Genomic DNA, 23,452 nt, shown 5'->3' with positions numbered 1-23,452 from the left:
TTGGCAAACAAACCACATCCCATTATTTCTATATTTGGCAATCAAACCACATCACATTATTTTCATATTTGGCAAACAAACCACATCACGTTATTTTCATATTTGGCAAACAAATCACATCACATTATTTTCATATTTGGCAAACAAACCACATCACATTATTTTCATATTTGGCAAACAAACCACATCACATTATTTTCATATTTGGCAAACAAACCACATCACATTATTTTCATATTTGGCAAACAAATCACATCACATTATTTTCATATTTGGCAAACAAACCACATCACATTATTTTCATATTTGGCAAACAAACCACATCACATTATTTTCATATTTGACAAACAAACCACATCACATTATTTCCATATTTGGCAAACAAACCACATCACATTATTTTCATATTTGGCAAACAAACCACATCACACTATTTCTATATTTGGCAAACAAACCATATCACACTATTTCTATATTTGGCAAACAAACCACATCACATTATTTCGATATTTGGCAAACAAACCACATCACATTATTTTCATATTTGGAAATCAAACCACATCACATTATTTTCATATTTTGCAAAAAAATACACAACATCACATTATTTTCATATTTTGCAAAAAAATAAACCACATCACATTATTTTCATATTTGGAAATCAAACCACATCACATTATTTTCATATTTTGCAATTTAACCATATCACATTTTATTTATATATGTACCAGTACAATTTTCTGTGTAGAAAACCAAACGATATATCAATTTTTTAGGCCTGGGTTGCATCAAGTTTGAAATTTGAAAAGTTGGTCTACAGATATTTTTTAATAACTTGCACATCATTTACTTAAGTGTAGGGAGTTATCACAGCGAGACAATTTCTAGCCACACAAAGAGGTGGAACCACATTTTTAAGTAAGATAATACTGAGAGCTAGAACACCTGGTGACAACCATGGTTAACTGGTATGATCTTATGTTTTTATTTTTGTCGAAACAAACAATATATATTCTAAAATCAAAGATAAATTTATTCTCTTTAAAATGGTGTCATTAAATTAAATATTTTGAACACAATATATTTTGAGAGGATATTTCATGATTTGTATAAAGTTAATTTTCAAATATGACTAAATTCATGTCTTTTTACAATAAATCAAAGAAACAGCTGGCAGTAAAACTCCATCATTTCCTAAATAAAAGCACCATAAGACCCAATGGTCCAAATCCAACATTGATTACTTGACAGAGAAGTAGTGCTTCAGTGACTTCATTCCTTTGGGTGGAGTCTGAAATTATACATTTCATAATCATTAATAATAGGTATGGTTTTAATTCTACCATTAATATGTTAAATAAGTCACACACACATGCAAGAAATGGAAAACAGTTTTCTACATATAAGCAGAATCTAAATTAATACATAACAGTAACACTTGTTCCAATTTATTTTAAGTTATACATAACCTATTACATGAATAGGTGCCCAAATTGCACTTTTTTTTAAAAAGTTTTCATCTACATTTTGTACATTTAGTTATAATCCAGACAAAAGTTTCTATTCTGTGATTTTTTAATTTTTATTTTGTAGCTATGTATCCTTATTACCAGATTACTATATAGTTCCACTAATTTAATTTTGAATCCATATTGAATCATAAAAAAATGGGTTTGAACCAACCTCCATTCGATCCATAGTTCTGTCATGAGGAGTACACAAATTACATCTATGCTTAACATGATTTAAAATTAATATCCTTAAAAATCGAATAACAGATGTTTTGTTTTATTTCTTCAAACATTTAGAACAATTTAACAGAGGTCCATGCTTACATTTTTTTTTCTTTCAAGAAATGAATGCTTGTAACATCATAGAGCATATTTTATTTGCTCATTATCAAAAGATGACTTTTTATGGACGTCGCATGGAGAAGTTTCCGTAGATTTTACTTTTTCCAGAGAATACTCAATCTGTTGATATGTATTTAAATATATTTACCTATATGTCAAAAGACCTGCATAATGTCAAATCATAAAAATAACAACTAATTAGTGTCTAAGAAAACTTGTAAGATTTCTGCTGCCATATTTGCCAAAAAGGTGCAGTTTGGGTACTGTGCATTAATTGTATGAAGCTTCATTCTTCCAAAAAAATATATATATGGTGAAATTGATAGCTATTAAACTGAATTTCCAAAAATAACCTATTCAGAAATTAATTTCAGACAGAATCAGTTTATGCTAATGTTCTTATGCCCTCAGTAGAGCACTGCATAGATATATTTGTGTATTTACTACACTATACACCATTGTTTATTTTGTCTGATAAGCTTTATTTTTAGTAACACTGATCCCATGCATGAACTAACTATTTTATTTCAAGCAACACTACAAAGGAGTTATGTGTTGTATTATGCATATAATTTTTATTTGTATTACTTAAATGTTTTTTTGGTACGTTTCTGTTAAAGTTTGACTGTATTTTCACATATAAAAATTTCAAGGAGTACCTTTAATCTGTGTGAACAGATATCCTTACAGTAAAACAAGTTAATAGTTTAAAGGAAGACATATCTCTCTACACTGACACATTAATATAAAGTAGAGTCAACTAGTTTGCTTTAACAAGTTTGTTTTGGCTGAGAAGCAGCAAAATCAGTTTTAGTCTTAGATTTCACAATGCTGATTGCATTCAATGCAAGCTATAAGCACTCTATAACTGGCACAGGACCATTGATGTGATTTGATACTTCTAAATCTAGTAAGTACAATGTAGTTGTTTTGCTTGCTGTATAGTATTCAAGGTTTGTTAAGAAGAGTTGGGCATATGAAATTAATTTTGGATTTGTTGAATTTACTCCTACCAAATCAATTGAAAGAAAGCTTTTCAAATTTGTACTTTAAGCCAGCTATTTAATGTGCATGCTTATCTAGCACTTTAAAATCTAAAATAAACACTATATCTAAAAGAAGCATGGAGAAGGACAATTGACAGTGGATTAAGAGCATGGGAAATCCTGGGGTGAAATGAAGAAGATTGCAAAGGACAGACAACAATGGAGAGACCTGGTATCAGCCTTATATGCCAGCAGGAAAGAAGAGGATTAGTAAGTTAGTTACCTCTTTCAGTTTCTCAGCAGTATCATCGTCTTCTTCCTGTGAATTATTTCCTCTAACCCGACACGGTGAACTCAATGTCGTGTCCTCTTTTAATTTACTTTTCTTATTAATTTTTGGGGAATATGAATCCTTTTTGAAAGCACTTGTGTCCTGAGAAATACTTTTAGTTTTACGTAGCCTGGGAGAACCCAAATCTTTCCTTAAGTTCGGAGACTCTGATTCCTTCTCTAAACGCTTTTTTGTTAACCAGTCTATTTTAGATTTTTTCGGACTGTTCTCTTTATCACATTTTTTGAAATTGACATTAATATCCCTGACTGTTCCCTCTTCAACCAAATTTGGAAGATTGACTGTTGGTGAAGAGTCAAATAGTTTTGTTTTAACATGTGAAGGTACTGACTCAGGTGTAGCAGCTAGCGATAATTTTGATGGAGAATTGTCAGTTGTCGATTTTTCTAGTAAAACGGAACATCTCTTTCGTGGGCTTCCAATAGGGGATGCCATTTTACTCGTTTGTAACCATTTTTGTGGATTATCATCACATTTCCAAGGACTTCTCATTACATTAGTAGTAGATGTTGACGGTTTATTTGGACTAGACAAAACAAAGTCTTGATCTCCATTATTAGGTCTTTTTCTTGGATTGTCATCCTCTTCATCGTCACACACCAATTTTCTTTTGCAGCTGACTCTTGTCATAGATTCCTCGTTACACGTAACCAACACAGACTTTGATGTACTTTGTGAAATAATGTTATTACATGAGTTATCTATGCTTTTAGTATTTTCTGTCACATTAGATTTGTTATCTAGCTTGATAATATTATCACAGGTTGCTTTTTGAGCACTTTTGCTCAGGAAATGAAGTATTGATGGAGATACAGTCTTAGGGGTACATGGTATTTTATTTGGTGTTATTTCCACATGTTGACTTGCAGATATACCTGAAAAGACAAAGTTAAAAGTAAGTCAATCTGAAATTTCTCAATCTACACGAATGCTACTATGTTGGATTTTTTTATAATGAAATTTATGCACAAAAAAAATTTCATTCCCCCAAAAGTCATTCTAATTTGTAGAATAAAAGGTCTTTTGTTTTCAAGGTTTCAAAGCTTTCCAGAATCAAGAATAATTTACAGTAAATTTACTTTACTTATTATTACCAAGACTTTATATTAAGGATAGTATTGTAAACAAAATCACAAAAATCCTTTTCAAAAGTACAATCAATTTTATTAAATTTGTTGTTAGTTTTTCTACCAGATAAAGATTACCTATTTCTCTGTGAGTTCTTTCAGAATATCCAGTTACTTCCCTTGGTAACCTTGGTTCCAATCGTCTATTTAGTCTCCATATTCTCATTGTATTGTCATCTGACAAAGTTGCAAGCTGTAACAGCAAGATAAATTTTATATAATATGCTGAATAAAGAAAAGTAAAATGAGGCTAAAAAGTGGAGCTTGTTTTATGCACTAAACATTTATGTATATGGGTCATTTTCCAAAAATGTCGAATTTTGAAATTGAAAAATTTATTAAAAGTTACTTATTCAAACAACCCTCTACATAAGCAAATCAAAACAAACAGTACTTTAAGAACAACATATTAAAAGATGCAATCTTAATGATGTCATACAAGAATATCTTGAAACATTTTATGATCGGTGGTACAATATTTTGTCTATCCTGTTACCATTTTCAAAAGAAATTTTGGGTTATTAAGAAAAGATTTAGATAAAATGTTAAGCTTGTTTTACGTTACCAATTAGATGGTTTTCAAGAGAATAAACTTCTATATATATTCATTCTGTAAAATAATAGATTATTTGCCAATTTTCTAGGTTGTACTGAAAAATGGCTCTAAAAATTGGTTTTCAAAGGTTGTAAAAATTACCACCAGTAATGCAAGTCTAAGATAGCAATTTATATTGTTCTGCCTTTTTTCACCCTTTCAAATAAACCCAACATCAAGTAAATCCCTCATAAGTTAATTTACTTTTCTCTTTATTTTGTTGGTAACAGAACATACGTTTCTGATATATCACTATATAAAAGTCTATCCTGTTACCTTTTTGTTTATCCTGTTACCGATATCAGTATTGCACCTGCAAATGCTTAATTGTGAAGATTAAGACGATAACCTTAAGATGAGTTCAAACAATAAAATATTTCATTCGTTTTCCACCTACATGTTAAGATAAAAAATTTAACGTTTTTGTCTATAATTGTCTATCCTGTTACTGTAACCATAGCAACCATAGTAACAGGATAGACATAACAGGATAGACAAATTTCTTCGTGTTTGATTGCTGTTGTGAAATAACTACTCCCTTTGGTGAAGTGATTATGGTTTTCTATTGTGAATTTGGTTTCCAACACGTTATTGCACTTTTTACAACCATACTGTTAGTGTAATTAATCAAAATGGTTGGTAACAGCATAGACATGAAAAAAAGTACGCTCTATTTTTTTCACTAAATGTCTTGAAATTTCTTTTCTCTACACTGTCGTTCAGGAAACGAGGAGTTTTAAGTGTAAAGATTACTTTGCATTTTTGAAATCAACACTGACTGATATTCATAGGGAGAATAATTTAACGACTGATTTAAGTAGGGGTAACAGGATAGACATGAACCTCCTGTATGCTGATTGAATTTAGTTTGTAGATAATCTGTTACATACAATGATAAAGAAGCTAAGATTTTTCGTTAGAATTATAATTAACGTTCTTAAAAAGTCCCTTTTGCAGATATCAAGGCGATCAGAAAATCAAAAAATCATTTGAAATGTGTTTTTCTGACAATGTTCACACACAAATACCCCCAAAATCGGACTTAAATGCAGTTTAATCTTTATATCAAAATTGATGTAAGGTGTGTTTATTATTAATGTTCTAAATCACAAATCCGACAAGCTTTCATTTAAACCATTACAACTGAAATTTCCATTAGAAATAAAAATTTTAGCATGGGTGTACTGAAAATTCGACATTTTTTGAAAATGACCCATATGTGGTTGGAATACAATACAACCTACATTAAACATATTCTCTGATTTAAAAAAAAATCTAAAATTTGTGTCTTCAACCTAATTCTGCATTGCATTTGTCTTTCCAAATTATTTTTGAATGCATTCCACATAGATACATCCATATTACTTCAATCAGTATCCTTTAAAATGTATTTGACAGATTATGTTACAAACTTCAAGTCAAGAAGCCTATGCACCACATTTATGATTCACGTTTTCTAAGTTTGAACTATGAATTAAAGATTTATGTGTAAACAATTTAGGAGTATAAGTTCTTATTTCTACTACTTTGAAACTTGTTTCCAAGTATGCAAATACAGACGGGTGAAACTAGTGGAGCAGAAACTTCTTACCCTTCCCAAGCACTGGATTTCACCACTTGTATTCAATCTCCAATTTTCAGTGTAGTGTTATGTAACTTTTTTCTTAAGGCCATGGTGATGTATGTTTTTCTTTTACTTGGTGTTTTTAATTGCCAGTTCAACATTTTCTAATCTGTTTTGTGATTTATGAATTACTTGTTCTTCTGCCATTTAGTTTATGTTACCAAAGACTTACCTTAGTGAAATCATTGCAATTCCATGAAACGTCTGTTACTTCAGCATTGTGACCTTTTAGAACAACAGGACTTTCATTTGGTTTGTCAATCTGAAATCATATCAATGTTCAAACTTCAACTTATATCAATTGGTATATGAACTTATGTTTATAAATTATACAGAATTAGATCAATCTTAATTTGAAATATTCAGAACAAATCACTCTTCTTTATTATTTCCAGATATTTAAGGAACAAATTTTATAGGGTTTTATGTTCTAGGAATTTATTTTAAGAAGAATGTATAAATATCATGTAATTTTGGTTCTTGAAGAACTTTAAGAATATATATTATGTTCCATGTGGCACACATTACTGTAAATTCAGCAATTTTTGAGTTTATTTATTATTATGATTTTGTCATTTTAGACTTCTATATGATTTTAATTTTTACTATTTTGAGAAAAATCCTGTCTAATTTATATAAAATGTTTCAAAATGCAAGTTTAAATTATTGTGTTTACAACTCTGTCGCATTTTTCGCAATAATAAAAACCTCGCAATAATTTCTGACTTCACACACTACAACAAAACTTTCGACTTTTTTGGCTTAACCTTCAATGATATAATATTTCTTATGCATGAAAAATGAGAACGAAATAAATGAATCACTAGGGTAGGTTCTGAAGATGATGGTTGAATGAAAAATGTTAGCAGTTCAACTATTCATTTACTGTTTGTACCTTCCAAATATAGGCCATTTCATTACTGGATCCACTAAGTAAGAACTGGTCATCTGGGCTTATTGCTGCTTTTACATAAAATGACTTGTTCTGGTGTCCTTTAAAATGTGCCACTGAAAAAATAAATCAAATATAAATTTAAAAAAATGTTTTATTCTACTGGTCAGTATATCTAGATCGTTTATCAAACAACACAAACACTAGTTTAAAATTGAAAACAAAACTATGGAAACTGTTAAATAAAACTTCCATCATCCAATTATCATTTTGATCTTATCAACTTAATGTGACATGTAATAAACTATAGATATAATTGTCTGCATAAATTTATGTGAATGATAAACAATGGAAACAATAATGTTAAGAGTATTAATGTGATTACTGTTACAAGAAATACAGGAATGGATACCTACAGGGTTTCCGCTGGCGGTCGCCATTTTCGCAATTTGCGAAAAAATAACAATTGCGGCGATAAAAATTCGTCATTTGCGAAAGAATTTTGCGAAAGAAATATATATATAACGATTTATTTTCCTCCATCTTGTTTATTTACCTTTTTTCGAGTTTCTCGGACTTTACCCGATTAGACAATACTTGGATTTCACCTTTTGGACAGAAAATCAATAATCAGCTGATTGCATTTTATAGCTATCGACAACAAAGGACTAGTGTTTGACAAAATGATATGGTTAAATGGCTTCCGCTAAATGTCACATACAGAGTTTATTTACCACTTTGCGACGCACGTGTTGGAAGCAAACTTTTGACGTCTCCTCTCCTTTTAAAGATAGTTAAGAAAAGAAAGCTTTTGTTGTGATGAACAATGTTCAAAAGCCAGAAAAATCTCTGATTTAAAACTTTAATTATGGTATTTGATTAGGGAGACTACTTTAAAGTCGTTTGAGTGACACACATTTTCAAGCATAGTTTTACGTCTCAACTTTTTCATTTACGATGGTCAAGAAAAGAAAACTGTCATAATGAAGAAATCTATCCAAAAGGTTGGAGACAACCCATCGAATGCAAGTATTACCCTTCAATGGTATGACTACACATGAAATGAGGGATCAATTTCATGAGATAAAAGCTTTTGTTTCCCTACGAACTATACTGGTATTATATGATCAAAACATTTCCATTAATTCTGTTATATCCAGGACTTGTATCTTCTTTATTATTAAAAGTATAGTGGCCCCCTCATTTAAACAAGTTGTTTAAAAAACAATGAATATTTTTCTCTTTTTAGTTCAAAAAATTTCTGTAGTTTTAGATAAATGTTTAGTGTTTATTCATCAAAATGTAGACTCTAATAAGTTTGAGATATATTTGTTACTTGGCGAAAAAAATAATAAAGTGGCGAAAAATATATTGTTTTGGCGAAAGAGGTGGCGAAAAAACTAATTGACCCAGGGGAAACCCTGGATACCTACAAAAAATGACAACAGAAGTGAGTCCAAATCAGTATAAAGCTGTGTACCTTACATTTTTTCGTTCAAAAAAAAACCCCACTGCAAACAAATTTTTAACTACATAGAGATGCACAACTTCATTATAGGTACAATCGTTAGTAAAATTCCAGATTACGGTTGAAAACCGGCAAAAACTTAGCAAAAAATAGTAATGTTCCAACACCCTTTTAGCAGAGCAAAGACAATTCAAATTGTTTTGTTTTTTTCAAGGTTAAAAATATTCTATTGGCCTAATTTAGAAATAAGTTTATACCTGGTTTAGGATCTAGAGAGAGAAGGTTATACTGGTATACTATATCATCTGTACAACTTGCAAATAACTGAGTACAACTGGAATCTAATACCAGACTGGAGTATCCTATAATAGATAAATCAAAATCTTTAACAGCTAATGAAAAATTAGTGACAATGCATGAAATGAATATGATATAAATATCAAGTACAGCTCTCAAATAAAATTGCATAGAACCTATATTTGACTTTAATTGAGAGCAATTTAAGTAACTGCATTTCTGTATATAGCAATTTGACCTACACCAGTCATACTTAAACAAACTTACCATGTGATCTTTTATTTACTCCACTGTAATTAAATGTGTGCTTGGCCATTGGATCTGGTATACTGGAGCTGTAATTTTTTCTTAAATCCCACATTTTAACACACCTATAAAGAGTTTTAAAATATATTTATTATTATGGCTAAAAAAAATAATATTGAAATCTTCTGATCTTACACTAATGTACTGGGGGTAAAAGACACTCATGCCACCAGATAAAAGTCAAGAAACAATCCAAACATGGACCCTTCCTCATCATTAATCATCCATACTGAAGCTATTTTAACTAGTTTTGCTTTGCCTTTTTCGTTAATTTCGATACAACAGTTTTCACCCATTGCTATTTAATTTCATCCAAAACACAGAATTTTGTATCCACTAAAATAAGTCCTAAATAACCATTTTTTGTTTCCTGAATTTGCTATGAAGTGGAGTTATAAATTGTAAAACAAATTGAAAGATATAATCATGTGTTCCCTACGTTAAGAAAAAAAAGATGAAAAGATTCTTCTCTCTAGTTATTCAAATCAATAATTAACTATTTTTTTTTATACCAACCCATCAACAGCTCCTGCAGATAATAAAGTCATGTCTGTTTGGTATACTACTATAGTCACACTTTGTTGGCTATCCTACAACCAAATATTTGACTGTTTAACAAATAATAAAACATCTTTTCTATAATGGATAATGGTAACTAAGTAAGATATATAAACATAATAAATGCAAAACAATTATCTTCGTGAAATAAAGAATAATAAATATAAGATAACTTTGTTGAATAAATGTTATCTGAACAGGACATGTAACATAACTGAATTGTAATAAAATATTATTGTGTACCTTTGTAAGAATTGTCATCATGACATAAAACTAAAGTGTTTTTAAGCAGTCACTGAAACATAAAAATGAGGTCAAGGACAACTGACATATGACAATATGAATACTTCAGAAACATCCACATACAAGATATGAAGCATCTAAATTTCCTGCATCCTAAGACAAACAGTCAAAACTGTCTCAAATCTATACCTTGTCTGCTTCAATTTACTTTAGAGGTGAGACAATAATAAAATGACTATTTCAACATGAAGAGCCTTATGAAGTTTTTGTGTTTAGGTCTCTTAATCACAAAGGAAGTTGACCATACAACAGTTCACAGTGTTTATATTTACCCTTGATGGGCCCAGTTTTGATTTCTTTTTGGCTTTCAGTATATGTGGAACAGAATGTGCATTTTTGATGACTTGTACAGGGGAGGTATACAATCCTGAAATATAACATATATTGTATCAAAAATAGTGAAAATTGTGCAAAAAAGACTTTGTTGTAGTCTAATAAATATTTTACAATAAAAAGTGTCAAAACAAGACAGCTTCAGACATTAGGATTTTGTAGAGATACATGCATTGTTTGTCCTGTTACAGTTGTTATTTATACAGTGTAGACTTAATATAAAGCACCCTTAAGAGGCAAGCCTGAAACGATTTGAACAATAGTGTATGTATACAAATATATATTTCTCCTGATTTAGTGTTTATAAATCAAAACTATGTATAAAGCAACTGGCAAATGATATTTAAACAAATTATTAAATTGGATTAATAATAATTACTTTAAAAATTCAGGTATAACTTTAATTTTACACATGCAAAAATGGTTACCATGCTTATTATTTATGTTGCATTTAAAAAACCAAAATGGGTTTGGTTGGAAAGAGAATGCACTGGTTTTTTTTTATAGATTGACAATGCAAGTTTACTTACAAGCTTCATAAACTGTAAGAAGACAAGGTAGCTGTTTCAGATTTCTATGTGACTAAAATAGTCTAAACTAGCTATTTTTCTAGGGATGTTACAACCTAATTTGCATCAATGTTTACATCATTTTAGGGACCTACAATCTACCAATATTTTATATAAATAGTCACCTTTCTTGTTACATCTTATATCCCATATCATCACATGTCCATCTCTGGATCCTGTAGCAAAAACAGCTGTAAAATAAAATCAACATCATAAAATTAAACTTTTTAGCAAAAGTAATAAATGATAAAAAGTCTAATTGAAGTTTTAAACAACATTTTGATAAGAATCACACGTTATAATTTTCACAGATATCAAGAAAGGAACCATTATTTTTGTGTGCAAGAACATAATTCATTTGTGATATGATTCAATGAGAATTGAACTATATAATGAAGCATATTGATTTTAGATAGATTTCAAGAAGTCAAAACAGCCACTTTATAAGAATAACCAATTCAATATGTTTGAAAACACAGCATTATCATCATGATAATATCTCCTTTTCTCAACTTGGCAAATTCCTTGTGTTGCTAAGTCTTTAGTTTTCTATGTTGTGTTTGGTATTTTCTTTTTTTTTCTTTTTTAGCCATGACTTTGTCTGTTTATTTTCGACATAGGAGTTTGAATGTTCCTCTGGTATCTTTTGTCCCCCTTTTGAAATCATGATCCCTGAGCTAGAAAGAAATCAATTTAGAAAATTAAGTGTTAATAATAATAAAAGGTTTATCTTTGACAATTAAAGATAATGACTATAAAATAACTGTACCGATATATGTATTACTAAATATATTGTCATTGGTAACCATAATATTTCTGTTAATTATTGCCTTTAGTTAATGTGACACTTACCTGGATCATTAGTTTTGAAATTAACAGATCTAACACTGCTTGTATGACCTTGAAAACTGTTTAGCTTTTTGGCAGTTGGAACATCCCATAATACAACAGTCTGGTCTCCTGCTGCTGATAAAAGCTTGCTATCTCCACCCATCCATGCCAGGTCAAATATAGCATTACTGTGAGCTCTCCAATCTGAAGTGTACATTTGTTTTATAACATTTTGACATATGAACATTGAAGAGTTCATCAAACAAAAACAGGATCGTAAGTATAGCCAAATCTGGACAAGGGATCAGAGCTTGAATGAGGGAGATATATATTCCTTAATTTGAAATGATTTTTCAACATTTCATAGCACATGTAGCAGCAAATTTCAAGCAATATCCATATTTTAAAAAATTATTTAAGAAGAATCTGTCTACATTTTTTTGTATACCTGTAGCAGTTTTTTTGTAGTCGAAATAAATTTGTTGACATCTTAAAAGCAATTCAAATATAATGAGTCGATAGTGTGGAAAGTTATAAATAAATCAATGCAAATGTATACTTCATAAGGTAAGATTTATTATACTTGCATCGACTTGTTTCTAGAAACAAACCTTTGACAATAGCTTCCTGTCCATATTTGTTTGTGTTGTAGATGACCACATAACCATTCTCATCAACTAGACCAAGGATGTGTGAAGAAGACTTTTCTGTAAAAAGTACATGTAAATAGCTGAATAACTCATTTGTTAAAGAAGACTAATTTTATATACAAAAATATAATAAAATGTGTACAAAATTTATACAAATTTTCTTTTTTATTACAATAACTAACAAATAAACATATATACTACAGGTTAAAATATAAGCAAATCATGCTATTTAACAATCTGCTTCAAAAAAGGATTTGAAGGTGTGCAAGTTTCACAATAAAATACTGATGTTAAAAAAATCAATGCTCCAAAGGAGGTTGTATGAATAATAATATCATGCAAGATACAGTCAAACCTGCCTTGACAGTCACTTGCCTCTAACATTCAATTTCAGACCCTCCAAAACCAAATGTTTTCAATTTGTTCAGATCCTGGCCACATGAGATTTCAGAATTATAATTATTCAGAACTTCTTTTAAAAGGTCACCTCCCTTGAGCGTTAAACTTTTGATACTTTCCAAGAATGCCTGCTTAGTATAGATTTGACTGTACATGTATATGCAAATCTGGTGAGCAATTTTGCATTTATCATCTCAATAAATAGATAAAGCTGATTGGATCTTACCTTTAGAAAATTCACATGCCAATGGTGGTACAGATGACTGTAAAAGAAATCATAATAAAAAAATAAAAAACTTGTTCCAGAAATAATACATGTACAGTAAACAAAGATATACCTCATAAAAGGTTTCTTTCGATCTGTGTATACAAATTAAAGAATCGTAAAAATCACATCACAAATTTTGACGCAAATCTTTCATGTCCAAAACAAGCTACAGGTAGTTCATACATGCTTCAAAAGGTTTGTTTTGGTATTAATATGAGAACAAAAAGTAACTAGATATTACAATCTACTAAAATGTCATAAACTTCTTTGTCACGCGATGAAACTATAGATTTTTTCAATTAATTCCAGTGGTTCCCAAATTAACAAGTGAGACTGCGAGCTATTGCTCACTGATAATACCCCCGCCAAAATATTTCGGAAAACAGGGAACTGTTGAGTGGTGAATCTGAAAACGCATCACAGTATAGCTGAGTTATATAAAGCCTGTAACAAATTTCAAAAATCTTTGTATTGTACATTTGTAGTTCCTGAGAAAAATGTTACGAAAATTTTCAACTTAGCTATCATGTGTAAAATTGGTAAACCGGAAGTTGTTGAGTGATGAATCTGCAAACGCAGTACACGGTATAACTGACTTATTAAAACCCTGAAAACAAATTTCAGAAATCCTTGAATTGTAGTTCCTGAGAAAAATGTGACAAAAATGACGGAAGAATGGACAGACAGAGGTAAGAGTATACCCACATTTTTTAAAGTGGGGTTATAATAATTTTGTACATGTACAATGGTAGTTCCAGGGGAGGGTTCCAGGGGTTGCAACCCCCCCCCCCCCCTTTTTTTTTTGGGACGATCAATGCATTTGAATGGGGACATAGTTGGAACCCCCACTTTTTAAATTTTAATGGCTGGATCCGCCCCTGATGTAGCTACTTACCCCTTCTTCTTCACCTTCTATACCATACTCATCATACACAGATGATTCATACTGCTCCAATAGTTGTGAAAATAAATGTGGAAAGTAGCCTGCGGGTAAAAATATCATTATTTGTTTTTAAAGAAGAAATATGACTTCCCAATATTTCAGAACTTCTCTTTCATCAATGTCCCTATATATTAACTGCAGTATCACATTTCATATTTGTCCAAATATTTGCTTATAACCATGAAACTAATAAAAACTTTACAAAATGTAAAACTTTCAGCCAATGTAAATCAAGATTTTTCAGATTTTCAGGTGGTAGTGTGGTCATCTATGCTTGTGTTTACCGTTCTGTGTCTACAATTTCTTCACTTTTGGTGTGTACCACCATGTAAAAATTGTGTACAACAAAGAATTGCTAATAAAAATGACATATGTAAACTTTGCAATTTTTCTATTTGACTTTTGATTATATATAATACATGACTTTGTATTTCCTTAAGTATCAAATACACGAAAATATACCTTAGGTGGATTTGATTATTATTTATATGTCCACACAACTATGACAATTACATTGTAATATATTTCCTAGTATTGTTTGTGCTAGTTGTTTAATGTATACAGCTTCTTTTATTATTATTTAATCTCATAGCTTGCCTCAATAGAATGTATTACATGTATGTTTGAATTGAATGTTTCATTTTTATAAAGATAAACATCAGCAGATTTTTTTCATGTAAGGCAAAAATTCTCAAAGTGTTGCATTCTATATATGTATTCAAAACCAAATGCAAGAACTCTCAACTCTAAAGATCATAATTTATTTTTATATGTATCCAATTTTTCTCTCATTAGATTCAAAACCTACATATTAACAATGTCAAGTTCTCCTATGAATATATTGATATTATATATATTTGCACATGCATGATCTTTGTACCATTTTGACAGCATTTTATAGCAAAAGACAGTTTTGAAATTGAAACTTTTTCAAGAGCTCTTTGGAAAATAATTATTGCAGTCAATATGCTAATTTTTTTAGACATAAATAAAAGTGTGCTGCTCATGTTTCAAGTTACATTAATATTGTGCTTTACTTTTCTGTTGTTTGTTTATATGTTGTCTCATTGATATACAAGGCATATTCTACATGTACATGATGTACATCAAACAAATAACTTGATATCTGACTTTTTGTCAATCTAGTAATAATTTATTGGCAAATAATGACATTTTGTTGATCTTATAATATCACTTTGTAATTCCAGTTTATCCAAACAGTACATGACACATTGCTTTTTTACATGCGAGTATTGGTATGTTCTATTTAACATTTCAATCACATGCATATAATGACATCCCTTGTCCATGTATTTTTCTTTACTACATTCTTCCTTTAAAAAATGCAATATTGCCTTTATTAAATCACAATCTTTATGCAATACTTCAAACACTTTATCGTTATCAATCCTTCTGCAAAGAAAGCCATCATCCTCTAAAGAAATCAACACTTCTTCAACACATTTGCGTAAAATTTTTGAGTCAAGCCTGTTCCTTACAGCCTCCAAACTCTCTAAATATAATGCTACATTTGCAGTTATTTCTTTAATTTCTGACGATTGTAAGTATCCATACAGTGTGGTTTTTACCTCCTTCATATCATTTGTATTTAAATCATTCTCATCAGCTTTACTCATTAACTTTTTAGCAACTTTCCACGGTAGTTCAAATGGTTTATCATATTTCATTTGGTACAATTTAGGTAATTCCATCATTCTAAAAACTTCCAGCATTGGATCACTTACAATTTGATGACTTGCTGCTACAATCTGCCTTTTATCTCGAAATATACTTATTTTCCCATGTATTTGAATAACAGACCCTAAAGTATATCCACTGAATTCTTCAGTTGCGTTTGTATCTAAACATTTGAATTTACTCTGTAATTCAACTGGAAGCTTGCACATATCATTCCTAACATTTTCACAATGCTTGTCCCAGTACGAAAATTTCCAGCAACTACAGGAAATTACACCAGTACCATCATCAACTTCATACATGAAACATTTAGAATTTTGATCTACTTTAACTATCACTCCTACTACATCTACTTTGTATATTGGATGATTTTTATACATGTATGCTCCAGGGAACATTGGATATTCACTCATGGACAAAGTATCACAAACGAACATTTTATTGTATGTCTGGAAATAGAAATCCAATCCCCAGTTCTCTTCTGAGTAAAATTGTAAAGTCCTGCTATCTTTTGAGCCTGGTGTATCTATTATTGATGCCATTACAAAAGGCAAATGGGTTTATGTTGTAATCTAAAACCAATTCTGAAAATATATATTTAGGTTCACTTCCTATATAGCAATGATAGCATCATTTCCAGCAAAATACTTAAAACCAGGCATACATCATGTACATGTAATGTAGCAATTAGCCAAGACTGTAAATTGTGATATTTTTGTTTGAATAAATAAACATGATAAATGTTTAAACATGTTAAACTAGTTAGATGAAATTATTTTCTGTCATAATAAACGTTTTAAAAGGAGCACAGGATACTTTTATACATGTATAGTAAAATCATTGTATTGAGCACAAGTAAAACATATGTGAATCTGTGTTTACAATAAAAATCAATCATCTATCAGTCTCTGTACCCTGACACATAGTTTTTTTTAATACAATTCTTTTTTGATGTGATTTCAAACAGTAAAAAATTATTAGAAAATCGTCAGCCTCGGATCGAATTGTACATGACGTACAAAAATGTAACTTATTTTATTATTACTTTAGAGAGTTATTGGAAATATTTTGCGCAAACAAGCACATAAAAGTTTTGAACAATATATCTACATTTGTAACAGGTAATAAATCTGATAGATTTTTCAGTATAAAATTTGTAAGGGTTACGTGGAACCCAGTGTCTCACCTTTTTTTGTTGTTTTCAAATCACACACTCAACAAAAATGATGAAAAAAATCAATAAAATATTCCTCTTGATACTATCTTTTGATTCTTAGAAGCTTCTGTCCAAGTTTGGTAAAAATCCAGAAAGTTTAAGATCTTAAAAATGTTTTAAAAACTTTAACTGCAGACTGTAATTTTTATAAACCTTACTTCTGGAATCTGGATATTATCTTATGATCATAAACAAGCTTCTGTCCAGGTTTGTTACAAATCCAGGATAGTTTAAGAAAGGTATTAAAATTTTAAAAACTTTTACCACAGAGTGAATGTAATGTTTCCTGGCAGAAAAAACTAAGTCCATTTATAAGTAAATTACTAGAAAAATTAAATTTTATTTTTACAAAATTTACTTCTGGATATTATCTTCTGATCATAAACAAGCTTCTGTCCAAGTTTGGTACAATTTCAGAATAATTTAAGAAAGGTATTAAAATTTTAAAAACTTTAACCACAGAGTGAATGTAATGGTTCCTGGCTGAAAAACTAAGTCCAATTACAAGTAAAATACGGAAAAAATGGAATTTTACTTTTACTCAATTTACTTCTGGATACTTATCTTATGAGCATAAACAAGCTTCTGTCCAAGTTTGGTAGAAATCCATGATAGTTTAAGAAAGTTATTAAAATTTCAAAAACTTTAACCACAGAGTGAATATTTGTGGACGCCGCCGCCGACAGAATGTTGGAACGCTATGTCTCGCTTTTTCAACTAAAGTCGAAGGCTCGACAAAAATTGATAAAATCTATGACTTTACAAGACTTCACAAGATTTTACGTATTTTGGTAGCATCTGACTGAAAATTCTCTTCTCTTCTTTTGTTACAGAAAACCATCAACATAAATGACATACTGATGTTTACTTTCCGGCGCATGCCTGGTAAATGTTTTTTTAATAAATTTATGTTGATAATTTTTGTCAAAATATAAATTAACAAAATATTTCTTATTCAAAGTCGTTTTTGGTCATATATTTTCGTATTTTCAATTTTTACAATTTTTCTTTGTTTTTAATTTATACAATTTTTTATTTAGTTTTTAAATATTACATTTCTTATTTTTATTTTTTTGGTATAAGATAAAAACAAGAGTATCTGTTTATTTCAGATGAGGGTAAGTATCAAGGAGCACGTCATGTGTGAGTGCATCCTTGAAGTTTTCTGTAGTACTGTTTTTGGTAATTTCAGGGGTTAGTTTGTTCCAGTCTTTGATGGTTTGACAGAAAAAAGAAAATTTATAGCTGTCTTTATTGCAATGAATTTGTCTGTAGGATTCTTTATTGGTGGATCTTGTAGTAGACTGACTCTGTTGTAATACATTTTGCGATGGAATGGCTATATTTTCATTTACAATTTTGTGGAACATTATAAGCCTTGTTCATAGTCGCGTTCTTGTAATGTTTGCCATTTCATGGTATCTAGCATCTCAGACACACTGCTGGTGTTGTGATGTCTATTGCACACATACCTTGCTGCCTGTCTTTGTACTTTTTTCAGTGATTTTATATTTTCGTTTGTAAATGGGTCCCATACAGTACAACAGTATTCCAACTTTGGTCTTATGAGTGTTTGGTACGCTCTTTCTTTAATTGTTTGCAATTGGACTTTAAGGTTTCTTCTGATGAAACCTAAGGATTTATTTGCTTTTTCAGCCGTTTGTTGGATGTGGGTGTTCCATTTTAGGTCTGCTGAGATGGTGATACCTAAGTATTTTGCATGTTTTACAGATTCTAAGATGTGTCCATACATGTTATAATAAAAGTGGATGGGATTTCTTTTTGTTGTTATATTCATGATGTTACACTTGTCTGGATGGAAAGACATAAGCCAATCTTTTTCCCATTGTATGGCAGCTTCTAGGTTTTCTTGAAGCTTGAGGCAGTCGTTTTGAGTTTTAATTTGTCGGTAGATTATACTGTCATCTGCAAAGAGTCTGATTTTGCTATGTTGGATGTAATCTGGGAGGTCATTTATGTAAATTAAGAATAGTATTGGTCCTAGCACTGTACCCTGTGGGACTCCTGATGAGACTGGTATTTTTGAAGATGACACGTTTTCTAAAAGTACTGTTTGCGTTCTGTTTGAAAGAAAGGAGTCTACCCAGTTAATGATTTGATCTGATATGCCAAAGTATTTCATTTTGTATAGTAATCTTTTGTGTGGAAACCTTGTCGAAAGCTTTAACAAAATCCATGATTATAAGATCTGTTTGTATGTTCTTGTCGTTGTTTTGGAATAATTCATGTATCAGTGAGATGACTTGGGATTCACATGATCGTTTTGCCCTAAATCCATGTTCTAATTCATATAGAGTTTTGTTCAGGGCTTTCCATTGAAGCCGGTAGCCGGCGGAAATCCGCCGTTTACAGTGGCTTCAAGTGCCGGCTACTTCACTGACAAAAATATAAATTCAAAAAGAAAAAAAATATCTTTTTCAAATGTTTACAGGCAGCCGAGAGACGTATTTTCGCAAAGTCGCGGCAGCGATAAACATTTTAAACAAGGATGAAAAGTCTGTGTTTACCTTGGGCTAAATATAGTTCACATGAATTCAGGTCACTGATTGGTTGTCTATTTAAAGTCAGAATGCATCGTTTCTTTTCAAAGATAACAAGAGAGACGTTCCGGTGGTCATTGAAGGATAACAATAGAGACGTTCCGATGGTCATTAACTCGTTGGCTTTTTTTTACTTTAAAAACGTGAAGACAATCAAATAGGATGACAATCTTATGTTATGGAATAATATCAGTCAAATTAAAGAAAGTGTAGTAGATCATATTGTTCAGAATCTGGAAAACAGTATCTTTTGAAGTTCATTTTTTCAAACCCCACGTGGTGTTCAGAGAATCAAGGTCAAAAACGAAAGTAGAATATTGTCGACTCGACCTCAAATAAATAACATTTTCAAATGATTTATGTATCCGACTTATTGAACAGTTTACAAAAAAAGAGAAAATCAGAGGATATATCAATTTTCTGTCAATGCTTGAGAAATAATTGTATGATTTAGTTACGCGTAACAGTCTTTAGAGAGAAAAGGGGGGTCATTTGTTTACAAATGCACGTAGTTCTGCAAAATAAATCGATCAAGATTTTTAACAAACCGGATTATTATTAATAAATAAATCTCCTTTAAAAGTAAATGAATTTTAAGCATAAGGTAATGAAAATAAAAAACTATAACATAAAAAAAATGAAATTTCTTTAAGATTTTTTTTCCTTCTTTAATTTCATACATAAAAAAATGGTCATTTGAAAGATGAAATTAGGTGCCAGGAGATTGCGAGAATGTAGGATTTTGCTCTATTTATGCCAGAGCTCCTTAAGCGGCCCCCAGACCCCCTGCCGTAAAACGATGTTTTGTTATAGTACTTTGCCTGCGATGGTGTCAGGACCAGTTGCTTTATTCGGGTTTATGTTTTTGATTAGTTTGTAAACACCATCCCTAGATATTCTAATGGGTTCCATTATAGGGTGTTTACCTTTGTCTGGCATGTTAGTGTTTGCTTCAGATGTAAAAGCAGACTGAAATTGTTTGTTAAGTATATTTGCTTTCTCAGATGGACTTAAGTGCAGTGTACCTTAACTTCGCAGAGGAGCTATGCCGGTGTTTTCGTTTTTCTGGCTTTTAATGTAGGTGTACAGTTTTTTAGGCATATTATTGAAGCATGTTTGATCTAGATCTGGCTCCTTTATTTCAATATCGAAAATCATGTTTTCTATGTATTGCCAGTACGAGTTTTTCATTTCTTTCTGGAGCTTGGTTTTTATCTCTTGGTATTGTTTTTACTTAGGATTTTTCTTTTTCTTTTTGTATAATTTGTTTTTCTTGTTGATGAGCTTTTTAAGTTGGTAATTTACCCAAGGTAGTTTCGATTTGTTACCAATGCTTTTTGTTGGAATATTCTTGGTAATAGACTTTTAGATGTTGGTTTTGAACGTGTTCCAAAGTTCATCAAGATTTAATTTATCTTGATCTTGTTTAAGTTCTTTGTATGTTTCAGTGAGATCTTTTTCTATTTGCTCCCAATTTGCCTTTTTGTAGTGAAGTACTTTAATTTATGAGCCTGTTGTTTATTTTGTGGCAGAGTTAAGTTTATTTCACTGTAGACAATGTCATGATCACTTGCTCTGATTGGTGGTAATGTTTCGACTCTATTAACAAATGATGGATTGGTCATACACAATCGGGTCTGCTCAATAAATTAACCACATAATTTTAATTGTAAATAAAAACAAGTTTTATCATAAAGTAGATATATTTCGTCATATGAATTGACCAAAACAGGCGAGATTTATTTGGTATAAAGCATTTTAAAATGGTTTGTGAATTTGGGAATGCAATCAAAGCCATTCTTTTAATACCTCGTTTGCTTTCTGTACCCCTCTGCGATGAATTGAACGCAATAATAATATATTTAAAGTGACAGATTACAAGTCAAATACACTGGCATCACTTCAAAACTTAGTTTGAATTACATCCTTTTGTTGATCTTATCAGAAATTATTACAAGTACATTTCTAACACCTGTTTGTTTCCGAATTGCCTCTTCAATATCTATGACCTGATGATTAAATCGGCTGCAATTAGGTAGTGTCAAATCCTATCAATATATAAAGCAAAATTATGATAGTCTTTCTGGAAGTCATGATTATTTGGACTATAGCTAGAAGCAGGGGCAGATCTAGCCATTTTAAAAAGAGTGGTTCCACCTATATGTTCCCATACAAATGCATAGATTGTCCAAAATAAAGAGGGGGGGGGGTCAAAAGTTGCCGATTCGATGGTTCCTGTTTCGACTAGGCTTCAAATTAACTGTGGGTCTCAATGCATATAAGGCATGTGGGATTGCATATTTTTTGTAAGTGTAAAATATGAAAGTCAAATTATTGTGCCGTGAAAACAGGTAATGAAGAATCCATGATATCTCGGCCTATAACAAAATCAGACTATAACAAACTCGGACTATAACAAACTCGGCCTCCCAAAATCGGACTATAACAAACTCGGACTATACCAAACTCGGACTACTATAAGAATATAAGTATAATGTTGATTGTTGCTGTCATTTGAAATTAATTTTCAATTCTTAATTTAAAATGAATTTTTATCTACAATTAATTAAATAATTTATTTTTGAACATTTTTGAAGGGGATAAAAAAAAAAAATACGTTAACAAGATATATATATCGTCTAAACATCAACCCAACAATGTTAGATCTGTAAATTTGCTTTCGCAAATTTTTGGTTCTTCCCTCGCCGGGATTCGAACCCATGCTACTGTGATATCGTGACACCAAATCGCCTGCACTGCAGCCGTCCCGCTAGACCAAATATATATAAAGAAAAGTACAAAAAAAATTCTATTTGAAGTTGATATATTGAAAATTTACCGCTGATTTGTCATTCCAGTATTATTATTTGTAATCAATACACACAATACATCACAATGATATTTCAAATGAAAGTTGATTATCCTCATTTAAACATATCAAATTCAACTCGTATAACAAATATTTAATACATTTCTATATATGGTCTTTTTTTCAAAAATATTCATTATAATCTCATAAATTCGTATATAATTTTAATATGTAAAGTGTTTTTTTTTTATTAAAGTAAAAAAAAACCATCTACTAATCGTAGTCCGAGTTTGTTCAATATATTTCTTCATATAAATAATGGTAGGCCGAGTTTGTTATAGTCCGAGTTTGTTATAGTCCGATTTTGTTATAGTCCGATTTTGTTTTAGTCCGAGTTATCCAGCAGCGGAAATGAAGACTAGGACACGGGAAATTAAAAAAAAAAATGAGAATTGCTTACGTACATGGCGTATACAGGAATCTGACAAAACAGTCAGCGGGATCTTGGATCAGAACCCCCAATGAGACACCCTTAACTTGTACACGACACGTCCAGCCCCATATTTCTAAAAATTCTATAAACTAGATATAAAAATAGGTGTTGGAAATCACTTGAGTCCATGGCCTCGGATTGTAATTTTGCATTTTTCTTGGCTGAATGTACTTTAACGTCTGGGTCTGGTGTCATTAACTTACATTTTATTCCTAATTTTCGACTAGTTTCTAAGTGTTTTAACAGCATTTTCTCTAAAAAAAACTTCCCTATCTCCCGCCAAATATTCGTTGTCTGAAAAATGTTTGTGAGCAAATATTT

General features: G+C 30.8%; 1 protein-coding gene across 1 annotated transcript; it reads right to left on the bottom strand.

Moving 5' to 3' along the window:
- Positions 1-968: 968 nt before the first annotated feature.
- On the bottom strand, positions 969-23,452 carry LOC143068717 (denticleless protein homolog). The gene is made up of 15 exons (XM_076242979.1): positions 23,335-23,452; positions 14,307-14,395; positions 13,370-13,406; positions 12,706-12,801; positions 12,116-12,298; positions 11,389-11,454; positions 10,634-10,728; positions 10,017-10,090; positions 9,462-9,565; positions 9,155-9,259; positions 7,433-7,545; positions 6,710-6,799; positions 4,397-4,511; positions 3,123-4,066; positions 969-1,291 (listed from the first exon to the last, which is right to left on the bottom strand). Exons 1-15 carry the CDS (start codon positions 23,378-23,380, stop codon positions 1,241-1,243), a joined length of 2,208 nt encoding a protein of 735 aa, XP_076099094.1. The 5' UTR covers positions 23,381-23,452; the 3' UTR covers positions 969-1,240.

The sequence above is a fragment of the Mytilus galloprovincialis genome, chromosome 3, assembly GCF_965363235.1.
Source record: "Mytilus galloprovincialis chromosome 3, xbMytGall1.hap1.1, whole genome shotgun sequence".
Taxonomy (NCBI): domain Eukaryota; kingdom Metazoa; phylum Mollusca; class Bivalvia; order Mytilida; family Mytilidae; genus Mytilus; species Mytilus galloprovincialis.
Note: the sequence above shows the minus strand (reverse complement) of the source record. Positions and strands in the feature narration are given on the sequence as shown.